The 14560-nt window shown below is 33.1% G+C and overlaps 1 protein-coding gene across 2 annotated transcripts; it reads right to left on the minus strand.

Annotated features, from left to right (window-relative positions):
- Positions 1–1447: 1447 nt before the first annotated feature.
- On the minus strand, positions 1448–7999 carry LOC133299503 (uncharacterized). 2 transcript variants are annotated; one of them, XM_061498979.1, is made up of 3 exons: positions 6304–7999; positions 3146–3561; positions 1448–2266 (listed from the first exon to the last, which is right to left on the minus strand). In XM_061498979.1, exons 1-3 carry the CDS (start codon positions 7211–7213, stop codon positions 1499–1501), a joined length of 2094 nt encoding a protein of 697 aa, XP_061354963.1. In that variant the 5' UTR covers positions 7214–7999; the 3' UTR covers positions 1448–1498. The 2 variants fall into 2 exon arrangements, with proteins under 2 accessions (XP_061354963.1, XP_061354957.1); XM_061498973.1 differs by having other exon boundaries at positions 3146–3567.
- Positions 8000–14560: the final 6561 nt, after the last annotated feature.

Consider the following 14560-nt stretch of genomic DNA (forward strand, 5'->3'; position numbering starts at 1 on the left):
TAATGTTAATACTTCAATGATGCGACATTTGTCTCTAACAATAAAAAAAATCTTTTATATAATATTAAATCAGTAAAAGTTTTATCTTTTTTTAGAATTAATAATTTTCATGAACAGAAAATATTGTAAGGAAGACTTGTATTTTATCAGTAATATATTCATGTTGAATATTTGTGACAAATTAATATAGATATGAATACTTTTTTATATAAATTATTTAAATCCTTAATGATGAATAATTTGTCCTGAGTAATTGAAGATGAATAATACTTTTTGTGCTTGTCACTAATATTATATAAGATGACTGACAAAATCAATATTTAAGTCTACTAAATTTTTTTGTCCTTGTCCTTAGTAATTGAAGATGAATAATACTTTTTGTGCTTTAAAGTCAATTTTTTTGTCGTAAATACTTTCTTTAAGTCTACTAAATTCTAGGATACCAAAAAAAAGTCTACTAAATTCTGCATTAGTAAAGATCTTACAGTGAGAAATCAATTATTAGTGATGAATTATCTTATTGTGAGAACTTGGTGTTAGGTCATTATTATAAAAAAATAAAATTTAGTCATAAATAATATAGAAACAGTGACAAATTTTACCTATTACTAAATTTTGTCATTAAATTGTATATTTCTTCTAATGGTGGGTTATGGTTCCAAGTACTAATCTCTATTTCAATAACTCAACCTTGAAGCCAAGTCTGTATTGGTCTAAGGGCCCGTTTGGACGAGCATCTTTTTCTCGAAAAATTGCTTTTTTTCAAAAAAAAAAAAAAACACTTTTCACTTTAAGTTCATTTGGATATCTACTTTTTAAAAAAACATAAGTCACAAAAAAAGTCGAAAACTTACTTTTTTTAGAAGCTAAAAATTTTAATTTCTAAAAAAAGCAGGAGTCAAAAGTCAAATATTTTTTTCAAAAACTAAGTATTTTTATAAAAATATAAATAGCTTTAACTTTTATAAAAAACACTTCTAAAATAAGAAAGTGATACAAGTTACTTTTTCTAGAAGCCCAAACAAACAGGTTAGTAATTCTATAGAGGAGAAAAAGAGAAATTATAGAAATTACAGCGAAATAATAGTTATTTAATATGTATCTTTTACAAGGTACAGACATACAAAATAGTTAGATAGAACTAGAAGGTAGAATTTTTATATTAAGTGATAAATTCACTAAATTTAAATTTGGGTTATGAAATGTGACCTCGGCGCAAATGATAAATTTTTAGTTCTATTGTAATATATATTATACTCACTTTAAGTTATAATACATTGACTTTAGATGTCATTGTGAGTGAAGAAGTTGCCAAGAAAATTCGTATACATAAATACAGGTAAGTGAATATAATTAAATTGAATGTCCCAAGGCAAATAATAAGGACAAAGAGGAGGAATAGGCATAGATGCAAAAATAAGGTCAAAACAAAGGAAGCTTTGTTGTATTCATAAATATCTCTCTTTTATATTCCTACATTCCTAAAAGCTAGTTGATATCAATGTTCATCTTCTTCCATAGAATACAATATCATTTTTGCATTTTGAAAAACAGGAGAACCTTTCTTGGTCCTTTCAACAATTTGCCTTATCAATTGCTTTTCCACCTCATTATCACAACCACTACTTTCTTCAGTAACATTTGGTTCACAGATGCTAGAGCTTTGTCCTTCCAACATTGTCACCTTGTTAGAAGAGAGATCACTTGATAGTCTCCCACCATTAACTATGGAGTAAGTTATGGAACCATTTGCTCCACCGTGTTGAACCCCAAATGCATGAAAATCATGTAAATCTGAACCTTCTTTGTGGTCAGTATCATGGATGCCTGATGGTGAATTTTCTTCAGAGTCATTTATCTTTATTAATTCTTCATAGGCCTCATTGTATGCATCTAGAGCTTCACCTGATAAATTGAGAATTAAGGGCTGAGCCATAGGGTCACAGTCTTCATAAGTCAATGAATTTCCTTTACTAAAGGAAGATGCCTTTGGGAAATAACCCTCATGCTCTGATTCCAGAAGCTGTACTTTCCTCTGGCTATTTTCAAGGGCAATCTCAAGCTCCTTCACCCGTTCCTCAAGTTGGCATTGTTTAACTTCATGTAGACGCAGACTCAGTTCATGAGGCGAAACTGCATAGTGTCCGGGGAGAGGTGTGGTGTCACTGGCATCCTCATTTGATTTTTGATGATCAAAATCTTTTCCACTGACCGTGTCAGCTCGCAACTCACCTCTAGCAAAATCTGCTACAAACTCTGGGTCAAGCTGCAAGAATTTTCCCCATTAGCACCCATGGACCCATTTAAGAACCGTTAACTTCAACCAAAAAAGCAATGGAACACAGCATAGAGTGTAAACTTTCACTGGAATAAGAAAATTCGTATGACTTCCAAAATAAAGATATGTGTCATGTGAGAACTTCTGATAAAAATAAGGCATATAAAATAGGGAAAGGGACCAAAATCAATATCTAATTATCTATAGCAGCGCATGGATTTTTGATTTTTTACTCTAGACACGAATGCAAGTTAGTTGCTAGGAACTTTCAGTTACTACGGCAATTCTGATTTCTACTAGAATACATTAATCATATGAATGAGAAACCCACGATGCAGCATAAATCAGACTTAGTGGAAGTTTTATGCATTCCTCTTTCATGTTACAAGTCTAGGTTATACTTTGTACTTTCTGTAAAGGTGAAAACAGGGAGGACTTGAGTAATATGATCCCTATTTGAAGGCACATAAATCAGAAAGGATTATTTCCATTCCTTGTTATTTCAACCACAATCAAGGATGATACCAATTCAACTAGTAGCTGCATACATGGAAAATTAAGGGAAAAGTTCACCAATGCTCCTGTGGTTTTTTTCCTATCACATATGCCCCTGTGCTTTGTAAAAAATAAGAAACCACAGGGGTATATGTGATAAAAAACATACCCTTTTACAAACCACAGGGGCATATGTGATAAGAAAAAAACCACAGGGGCATAAGTGATTCTGAAGTAAACCACAGGAGCATTGGTGAACTTTTCCCAAAAATTAATAATAAAACACATCACAACATATATATTTCAAGACAACGTTTTGTGCCAAAGGTTGTGTAATTACTATTTAGTATAAAGATAAACATTTATGCTTACCTCAACAAGATTAGATACTTTTCTTTCCAGGCTTGATGCTTTCATGTCCAACCCCAATCTCTCAAGTTCAGCTTCAAGCTCAGCTTCGATTTTGCTCATAGATTCTGAACTTTGTTCTTCTTTCGGATCGTAGGATTCTTTGCAGTCAATTCTTGGAGAGTTATCTATATGCTTTTCAGGGGAAAATCCATTTAGCTCCTTATCATAGAAGGAATGATCGCATGTATCCTGGGAACTATAATTTTCATTGTGTAACTCCTTCACAGTCATTGAATCTTTCATTTCAAGTTCCTCTTGTAGATCTTGAACCAGGTTTTCTGTCTGCTTCAACGACTTTCTTAACTTGTCTATTTCTCTTTTATTTTCCATAATGGAAGTTATCATCCCAAAAGACATCCCAAGACTGAAGATAAATGCTGTATCTGATGATTATGAATGTGTTAACAAATTTGTAGTAATCAAAGTAAAACACGTTACAAAATACAAATCAAGTACCAAAGACATGATATCCACCCATAAAATAAATAGCAACCTAATTTATTTAAAGGTCAATATTTGCAGTTGTTGATGCAGATGATATGTATAATAACTCATACCTGTATAATGAGATAAATGGGAATTGATCATAATTAATAGAGAGAAATCAGAAAAGAAAGAGAATATTAATATTAGAATAATTCACTTTACAATAAGAAGTGAGATTACACTAAGTTTTGCCGTAAAAATGCAATTAGGCAATATTACCGGAAACTTAGAGAATTATCAGATAAAGAATAAATTTAGAAAGTTTATGAGATTATCACACCTTTTAAATTCTAAGTGATGGCTAGTAGATGTTATTATAAGAAGAAAAGGATGACTTAGTCATTAGAAGAAAGAAAATGAAAAAAACAAGACAGTCTTCTACTTGCTGACTTATTCGCTTAAGCGAGCAGACACGTGAATTGAGTAAACTTAAATAAAGAGACTCTCTCTCCCCACACAAACAGACCCACCATCAGCCATAAAGTAGAGTGGAATTCTTTTGAGAAGAGAAGGAATAGACAAGAGCCATAAAGTAAAGTGGAACTCTCTTGGAAGTTCCACAGATATCTAAGAGCCACAAAGCACAATGGAACCCTCTTAAACGTTTATTACAGAGTATATATGTATGCATACTTGTTTTAATATTATGATGCACTGAAGTAAACTATAGGGTGGAGTGATACTCCAACGACACTTAGTTTATTGAGATTTTTATCTCACCCCACGTTTTTGGGATATCATTTCAGGTACTTCCACAGCTGGAGAGGGAGCAACTCAGGGCAAGACACCCACTTAGATTTCAGTTTATAGCATGCTACATGATTTGGATTAATTTTGTTGTACATTTAATTGTAATCCTATTATTTTGAAAAGAGCAAGAAGAGATGAATGTAGGAACTTATAATATGATCATGATTACCTTGTATCATTTTGATGTAAATTGATATGTAGGATTTTGATCATATGTTTTGTATAATTTAAGTTCCTCAATTGTAATAGACTTGGAATATGATGATATACCTTATGATATTGTCCATTGATATGTTGCATGAGAAAAAAATATGTATGTTATATGCCATTAGAATGACCCAAAAGGTTGATGCATGTATAAGAGATATATGGAAGAAATATGAAGAAAGAGAAGTGCAATATGTCTGAAACGAGTTCAAAAGATGTATGATAATGAATTAGAAGATAACTTGCTGAGCAAGTAAATAAAGAGCAATAGCTTGCAACCCAAGAAAGGGGATTATGTAAGGATGTAAGTGCACCTATGTTTGTTGGACATATGGTTGCCATTACAGTTTAAACAGGTACAAAATGGTGCAAGTATCCCCTAGGTTTGGTCCTTGAAACAAAGGGAACCATTCAAAGTGCAGAGTTGCTCGTTGACTTGCTCGCTTCAACGAGCAAATTAAAATGGAGACAGTAGCCACTATCTAGACAGGAGCGAGCATGTCCACGAGTAATTGCTTGGGATCCAAGAAATCCCTATTACTTAACTAAAAATTTAAGAGTTTGTTCGCTGGTTTGTTTGCTGAAGTGAACTAAATATGGAGATGGCAGTAACTACTGCCTGGTTGGGAATTTGCTTGCTGCCATGCTCGCTTTAGCGAGCAAAGCAGCGAGGAAATACGATTGCTTGCTAAGCAGCAAGGAGTTGCAAGATAGCCCCAATTACTGTCTTAAAATTTAATTGCTCGTTGAAGATGCTAGCTCAAGCGAGGGACTTAGCGAGCAGAGCAGAATGGAGAAAAAGATGTTCGAGGTTATGACTGTTTATGGGAACTTCATAAAACCTAATTCTAAGAAATGTATGATATATTTAAGCAACTTCTAAGTTTTCCGCACATTGTTTAAGTTATAATGACAGTTTTAAATTGTTTAATTACGGAAAGAGTTTTAAACAGAAAAATGTTTATTAATAGCAAAAGAAAAGTTATTCCGTATTTTAATCACTTACTGTAATTGTAAATGCGCTTAATATCATACGTAATGATAACAAACCGGAGTACTACTGGGTGTTACAATATGTTTGGGTTAGAAAGCTTGCTTTGAACAATACGTTAAAGACCATAAAACCCTTTGCTAATTAATACTGGGAACGATGTTTTAGGACCTGAAGCAATTTCTTTCCACCCCGTGTCCAAAAAAATATCTATCAGTAAAAAGGAACAATGAGATTGATCTACTGTGTGTTTCAATATCAATTCTCATGAATATAGAAACTAAGAGATACGCTTCCAGTATGTAATGACTTTAAACCAACTCAAAACCATTTGTTTTTCAAATAACTCATAGTATATGAGTCTCATTCTCTGAGGCTAGTGAATTGTGTAGAAATACCAAATATCTATATTTATAACTTACATCTGTGATAAAAATAAACCAAGATTTCTTTACAAATTTTCTTCTCATAATACAGGAAGAGACTGAAACTAAACATAGAATGCAGAGAAGTCTAAAAAACATATTATATCGCATTGGAAGATTTATAATTACCTCAAGAGTAACAAATGTGTTATCACAACACAGGAAAGAGTTGTAAACATAGGCATGAATGAGAAGTATATATAACAAACATTTGCAATGCAGCACAGGCTAAAGAGGTACTTTTAAATCAAGAAATATACCGTATTGAGCATGGATGTGTTTTCCACTGAACACAACATTGGAAAAGCTCAGTCTTTGACTTTGCCCAATGACTGCATTAAATTTCTTCTTCTTAGCATCATTAAAAGATCTGATATTTGGTAAGGAAGGAACCCCAAATACATTTTCATCTTTTTCTTGACAGGGTTCTCTATGCAACTCATATTCCTTGCTTCCAATTGATGCACCGAACAAACTCTCATTTGCTCTGTTGATGATTTGGCTTCCATTGCTTACATGAAATGACCTTGTGGACGTGGATGGTGATGAAAGAAAACTAAAGACGCATTCTTCCATTTCGGCATGTTCTTTGTATAGCTGAGCCATGAAGCAACTTTCTAAGGAATTTAAAGGTCTACTAATATGCCCAGTCAAATGTTTCTTCCTGAGAAAGGTTTTATGTCCACAAGAGTTATGGATAGGAAACTCTGCGATAGAAGAATCAGGAAGAAAGAAACCATGATTGCCAACAATACCAGAGCTTTGCTCCATTCCATCTTCAACATTCTTCAAGTTATCATTTGGTGATACTGATACTCCTAAGTTCGATATAGATAGGACATCATTCTTGTTATAATTCCTGAAGTGTCTTGTTTTTTCACTATCAAGCCCTCTACTAGAAGCCACTTCTCCTGACAAAAGACCATCCATTGAGTTCACATCTGAAGACTTCCCATCTGAAGCCCTTTTATCTAAAGAAACATCTTTACCTGATTTACCTCTCCCTGCTTCTTTGAGAAAGGGAAAGGGACATCTTGGGGACTCAGGATTCTCAAAATATGAATCCTCTGAAGACAAATGATGCGAGCTATCACCAACTTTTGAAATTCTGTTCCAATATTTAGCTACATACCCAGCTCCAGCAGCAGCTGCAACAACCCACAAATCCATAACACCCTCCTTGACTCACTCCCACAGCCACTACCCAAACTCCACAGTACAAGTTACCCTCTTTCTTTCAATTATTAGCACCAAACAGCCAAGGGAAGAAGAACTTTCCATGAATTAGAGAAATAGCCTTCAAGTCTTCAGGCAATAAAAAACTAATGAATGAAGAGCTGAAAAGCATTCCCAGTAAAACAAAACCACAATCCCTGATTCAACAAACATATAAAATCCTCCTCCAAACTCTAAATTATATTTTACATTAAATCAAACCCACACCATTCACTACTCTAACCATATGAAACTACTCCCCAAGTGGGAGCAAGGAGAACCAACAACACTTGAAAAAAGCAATAAAAGAAAAATAAAATTCATAAGTTTCTGCCAACTTCAAAAGAAGAAATCAACCAATGCCAGAGACAACCACCACCTAAATGTAAAAATTCCTGAGAGAAACAAATTTCACAGTGAGATACAAAAATCACAATCTATATCCCACTGAAAGTAGCTTCTTCACTGTAAGAAACCCATTTGGCCAAAACAATCGAAGCTAATGCCCCCAGAGTTTATTACAATAACAAATGAACACGACCCTTGTTGCTGCTAATTTTCTGGCATTGAAGAAAAAGACACCCAAAAAAAAAAACTTACTTTTGAAAATTCCTCACTCTTTGTGAAAGGAAATCTAAGACACGAGATTTTGTCGAATCTCGCAGGTTGGATTCCACGAAATAAAAAAGAATGAGACCCGCTACACCGTTATCTCCACGGAACAGATACAATACAACAAACACCTACGACATGTTTTCACGAATGTAAAACACTGGTCGCAAATAACATATCAAACGGATAATAAATAAATATTTTTTCTGTAAAGAAAATTCAATGCTGTTTTTTTGTTCTCTCTCTCTCCAGATTTTTATTAGATTCACTGGAGCCTCATCCACATTGGCCTGTGTCTTAAAATAATTAAGAGAGAGAAAATAAATAAAAAATGGAAAGTGTCTACCCCAATTTCTCTATCCGGATTTCCTTCTTCTTCTTTCGGTCTTTTTCTTAATTTTTTTTTAAAAAATATTTCTTTTAGTCGTTAGAAATAAAGTTATATCCAATTAATTTAAACGATGTGATTTTGAAGTTAAAAATTAAAAATTGTAATGTTAAAAACTAATATAACTTCGCAATATATTAAAATTATAAAAACATCTCAATTTCTTTTCTAAAATAGTAAAATGACATCATTTTAGACTCACTAAAAATAACTTATTTTCATTGAATGAAAAAATCATTTATCTTTTTTAAAAATGACTTAAGAAAATAAATAAATAACTCATATCAAATAATATCCTGAGGTTAATACCAAAAAAAAAAAAAAAAATATCCTGAGGAAAAAATGCTTTTTCAGGTAAGAAAATAATAAAGGTTTACAAAAATAATTTCTTTTTAAATTTAGATATTTATGAGAGTTGTTTTGTTATTATTCGTTTGTTTCTTTACAAATTTTATGAAGAGGCTAGAGAATTGAATATTCCAACCACCTAAGGACGTTTCATATTAATATGGATTTAACAGTATTCCAATTGTGCTAAACGGTTTTAGAAAGAAAAAAAAGAAACAAATGATTATGATCATATTTTCTTAATATATATTAATTGGTGTCCAAATTCCTAAACCAGATGACTAATCATATTTCGGATTTGATTCTTTCTATCTTTTTTAAGAGTTGCAATCTCATGAATCTAACCCATTACATTTTGAGCAAGTCAAATATTAGGTGATTAGAATAACCTTTTTTATTAGAATTCATGACATTTTTTAGCCTTTGAATATAGTAGTCATTTCTGTGGAACTATTATAAAAAACATTAAAATCAAGAGTTTTGAAACTATTGTAAAAGAGTTTTATGTTATTATTCATTGATGTGTAATCATGTGTCATTTAATAAATTTTAATAACATGTGAGTTGTCAAACTGGCAGATGACAGTGTAAGACACTTCTACCTAATAGCATATCAAAATTAAACTCTTCAGAAAAATAAAATAATTAATTATAATTATTATAATAATGGATATTTCAAGTAAATGATATTCATCATGAGATGCATTGCGGTTCAATAATTTGAATGTTGGACTTTACCTTTGTTGTTTAAAGAAATTGAAGAGGGTTCTTCTTGTATTTTTGTTCGGCAAAAAATCCGTACTAATGTTATTTTTCAAATGTATCTCCATCCTAAAACACATTTGAAAAGAATGGCCATGTTAGAGCAGTCAAACACGTAGGTTTGACTGACGAGATAAGTCCCGCCAGTGAGAAAGACGAGATCAGAAGCCACGTAAGAAGTCCATGTCACGTGTTTTTCACGTATCCCGCCACCTGCTGTGACATGTAGCAGTCCCGCCATGTCAGTTGGCGAGACTAAGCCACGAGTGTGACACATCCGCAGTTCTTGTGACGCGTTCCAGCCACTCCTCGCCATACTCGTGGGGTAGCGTCCCGTACTCAACAAAATAATCGTGGGGTAGCGTCCGGTACTAAATCTCGCCACTGACACTTACGGTGATACCTGCCTGGTTATATATAGGGTCTTCCGGTGTTTGCTAGTATTGAAAATTTTGAATTTGGGTTATGTTTGCTATTTTTGTATATGATTTTGACGGACGGTTTCTTTACTTGTAGTAATTTGTTTGTATCACTTGCTGTGTGTAATTAATTTCCAAAAGGTTTTGTGTCACTTGCTGTGTGTGTAATTTCCAAAAGGTTTTGTGTCACTTGCTGTAATGCGGATTTAAATGTTGTTTATTTACTTTTTTTAATCTCCACTTGCATCCGATCTTTTTGTGTTATTTGCATATACCCATGTATTATTACAATGGAACAATATCGGTCTTTTGTATATTATAATGGTTCTAAAATTAACGGTGTAGGCGGGTTGAGATTCGAAGGGGGGAAAATAGCAATGTATATTGTGCGAGGCTTGTCGATTGAAGATCTACTTCAGAAGATTCGTCAGAAGTTGAAGTTGCAACAAAATCAGGTAATTTCTTCAATAACGGGTCGAGTCCCATGTGGAAATCGCAAATATGCAGGTTTTGATCTAACTGATGATGAGGACATTGATATTTTTCTTGGAACATTTGTCCAAAACTCTACTACGTCTTAATTTTTTGAGTTATACGTGGATATTGAGACATCAGACCAAATGTCAACACCGACACGTGGGTTGGACCTTAACAGTCAGACACAAATGCCGTCATGATCGGTACCCCATCCATACAATCAACTATTGCGCATGGAGATGAAAGTGACTATATGGTAGATGTTGAACCTGACAATGAAGAGGAGGAGGAAGATGAAGACACTCTATTGGCAAATGACCATGATCAGAATGATAGTGATGGAGGTGATGATGAACATCATGATAATCCCATAACACAGGAGACAGTTATCCCTGTGTCCAATAATGCGGTTATTCCACCAACATCAGGTTAGCCATTGAACGTGTTGTATGATTAATTTTTTTTAATCGCTTTAATATTTGCCAAATCACATTTTTTTATTTTTTTGTAGATGTGACACCATTTTGGGATGAGATCCCACACTATGAGGCTGTTAATTTGGATTATCCGAACAAAGACATACTGGATGTTGAAGGCTTAGGTCGTGGTCCGTGGACAAGAGGAGACGAAATGTATGTGAAACAAGAGTTCCGGTTGAAGAGCGATGTGCAAGCTGCTATAAAACATTACTGCATGAATGAGCATCAAGAAGCTGTAGTGGTTGAGAGTACTACCACGAAGTTGTCTATGAAATTTCGTAAGCATGAAGAAGGCTGCAATTGGCGAGTAAGGGCAATTAAACCGAAGAATAGCAACAACTGGGTAGTCAGTAAATGGGGTGGAAAACATTCTTGTTTGGTCTTCTTCAAATTCAATTGTTCATATATATGTTGTAATTTTTGTTTGACAGCGGACTCCATTACAAAACTATGTTCCAAGAGATTTTAAAATCAAAAAGTGAGGCAATGTTTTTAACAGATATATGCGTTTAACAAAACAACTTGAGAACACATGTATCTGTCCACATCAATACACCACAACATGCAAAAAACAAACATGTGGTCCTCGAAAAAAAAGAACCACATCATGCCTATAAATAGTTCAAACACAACACCATACAAACAACAACATAACACACAGATATAAAAATCGAGCCAATAGGTAAAAATAATACAATGCCAAAGTACCTGTGGTTTCGTGACTAAACGGAAAGGAGGAAAGATGGGAACGCACACAGTAGCTCCGGCGGAGGTGCTAACGGACTGGAGAACAATCTTTGGACCCAAAAATTTGCTTGCTTCACTCTCTGACTTACGAAAATGGAAAGAAATGAGGGAGACAAACGAAGAAGAAGAAGAGGGAACAAGAGGGAGGAGGGAGAGGCACCGGTGCAGGAAGAGATAAGAAATGAACGGTTGTAAAGGAATGCCGCCAACAAGTGTTACAAGACTTTGGCCACATGGCTTAGTCTAGCCAACTGATATGGCGGGACTGCTACATGTCACAGCAGGTGGCGGGATACGTGGAAAACACGTGACATGGACTGACGCGATTGGTTGGGCTTCCTACGTGGCTTCTGATCTTGTCTTTCTTACTGGCGGGACTTATCTCGTCAGTCAAACCTACGTGTTTGACTGCTCTAGTATGGCCATTCTTTTCAAATGTGTTTTAGGATGGAGATACATTTGAAAAATAACATTAGTACGGATTTTTTGCCATTTTTGTTCGACTTGGAGTATCTGTTTATTTTTTTCTCTTATTAAGTATGAATTTTATGGTCTTTTTTTTGGGGGGAAATTGTCATTTTTCTTTTTCGTACTACGGATTTGTGTCTCATGGCTGTGGCCAACATTCATGCATTGGCACCATTTCTCAACTATTTGAAAATAACTCTTTTTATTACTTATTTCCCATAATTAGGGGTGATAAACGAGTCAGAGGCCTTTCACGAGCTTTTGGCTCGGCTCGTAAAGGCCTGAGCTCGTTTAATAAAAGCTCGTGTTGAAACCAGACTTGGACTTGTAAAAAAGCTCGTTTAATAAAAAGGCATCAAACTCTAATTCAGAAGCTCGGCCTTAGAGCCTCTCAGGCTAGCCTAGTATATAAATATTTATTTATACTACTTGTAATAACTCTCTCTCATCAATTTATTTCACCCCATTTTATTGGTTTAACAGACTTTTTGAATGGTTTTGTTCTATATTATGCTATTTGGATATATATTGAATTTATGTATATTTATGGAATTACTAGTGTTGTTCTATATTATCCTTCATCCTCCTTCACACAAACAAACCCACAAAAACTCATTCGTTCCACTGTGCACTGCTCGTTTGTGTCAATTTATTTTTTATTTTATTTATTTTATTTTTATTTTTGTTGGCACTTTTTTTATAATGGGTTAAGATAATATAACCTGTTATCTACCTTCTCTCACTTTAATTTTTTTTATTTATTGTAGACTTTGTAAATTATTGCTGCAAATTGGAAGCTAAGGTTTCTATCTGGAAATTGATTTTTTGTGGAATTCTGTTATCTTATTTTTATTCTTTAACATGCTAACAGGCTAAGACAGGCTTCACACAGGCTTTTATTTTTTGTAAATAAACCAGGCCACAGGCCAATATTATATTCGTAACAGGTAACAGGCTAAGGCCAGTCGGACACGTTTAAATACAGGCTTGTCCCGTTAAGATCAAAGCTCGGCTCGGCTCGGCCCGTTAACACTCCTACCACCCATAATGTTTTTATGTAACTTGTAAGCTCCACAAAATGGTTTTGGGTTTTTATTTTATTTTTAACATTTTTGTATACTATTTATGAAAAAAAAAGTGTTTTTATAAAATTATTGTCTATAACCCAAAATAACATTATTTTGGAGTTTAAAAAAAAAATACAAGACGTTTCGATAATTTTACTTCTCTCATGTAACATAAATTTTATCTTAATACTATTTTTTCCCAAATTGTACGATGACGTCATTTTAAGATTACAAGAGAAACGCTAAACATATTGTTTATAGGTATTATTGTTAGTTTTGATTGAAATTTGTAACATGCTTAATTTATAGATGGGAAAAAAGTTTATCCTTTTAAAAGACACAAGTTGTATCTTTTAAATTTTAACATTATGTGCTACGAGTAGGACACAGTTATAATATGAAGAAAAAAAAATTCTCTCTCCTCAATCACTTCAACTGATGTGGAAAGAGAAAACAATATAATTTTTTTATATATAACTATGTAGTATCCTAATATATAGTGTAAAAAATAACTGGAAGGATATTGTAACAACCAATTAGTGTTACTATCAATCAATTTCACCGTTAGATCGATTATGTTGATCGAACGGTTATATATATTTTTATCTTTGTATGGTTATGATTCCTCATATTTAATACTTTATATTTATTTTCACTTTTGTATGATTATGATTCTCCATATTTAATGTAAATATGGGGCATCATAATCATACAAAGATGAAAATAAATGTAACCGTTGGTTCAACATAATCGATCTAAGGATGAAATTGATTGGTAGTAATATTCATAATAATACTAATTGATTGTTACAATATCTTACCCAAAAAATAAAAGGATACAAATAAAGATAGGCAATTCAATCCCCCCAATTTTTTTCTTTAAACAATAACAATAAAGAATTACGAAAAGAAATACAATCCACCATCCCATGTAGTAATGCGAACAAACAAATAATTAATCTTTCAAATTATCTTCAATTTTTATATCAAAGAATATAAACACAATTACCAACTATAATTGAAATGCATCATCACATTAAAGTAATATGAATTAAATTCCCTAAATCAAAACATTAACAACAATTTACTTTTATATAAAGAAAAACTTAAATTCATGAGATAAAGAACCAATATAGCATCCAGATTAATTTTTACACGCACATTAGACATGCAAAGACCGGTGGGTTAAATGATTAATTTTCTACCCACATAAAAGATGGTGGGTCTCATTTCTTTTTTTTCTCTTTCCTCTTACTTATGAGTCTCACTTACAATCTTGTTTCTACAATATAAGATAACTATTTTCCTATAACATAAAAAAATTATGGGTTCACTTTTTCTGCAGTTACTGCAGATAAGTTATCTCCAGTAAGCCCAATACGACGTCATTTTGGGACAGAAATCATAGTATTTTTTGTAATTTTAATTTATTTCAGGGTTATTATAGTCTTTATAATTATAATTTTTCAATCGTCGTTTTGAAAGTAAATACAGATAACTTATCTGCATTAGTTGCATAAATATTTTTTTGAAAAA

Source organism: Gastrolobium bilobum, unplaced genomic scaffold, assembly GCF_033153095.1.
Source record: "Gastrolobium bilobum isolate Gb01-03AN ecotype WA unplaced genomic scaffold, APGP_CSIRO_Gbil_v1 utg18078, whole genome shotgun sequence".
Taxonomy (NCBI): Eukaryota; Viridiplantae; Streptophyta; class Magnoliopsida; order Fabales; family Fabaceae; genus Gastrolobium; species Gastrolobium bilobum.

Excerpts from the sequence above, each read along its gene's own strand:
- LOC133299503 (XM_061498973.1), bottom strand. The coding sequence starts at position 7,213 with ATGGATTTGTGGGTTGTTGCAGCTGCTGCTGGAGCTGGGTATGTAGCT. Across the intron at positions 3,568-6,303 it reads ACACATCCATGCTCAATACG|ATACAGCATTTATCTTCAGT; the intron begins GTATATTTCTTG and ends CATAATCATCAG. Across the intron at positions 2,267-3,145 it reads AAGTATCTAATCTTGTTGAG|CTTGACCCAGAGTTTGTAGC; the intron begins GTAAGCATAAAT and ends AAATTCTTGCAG.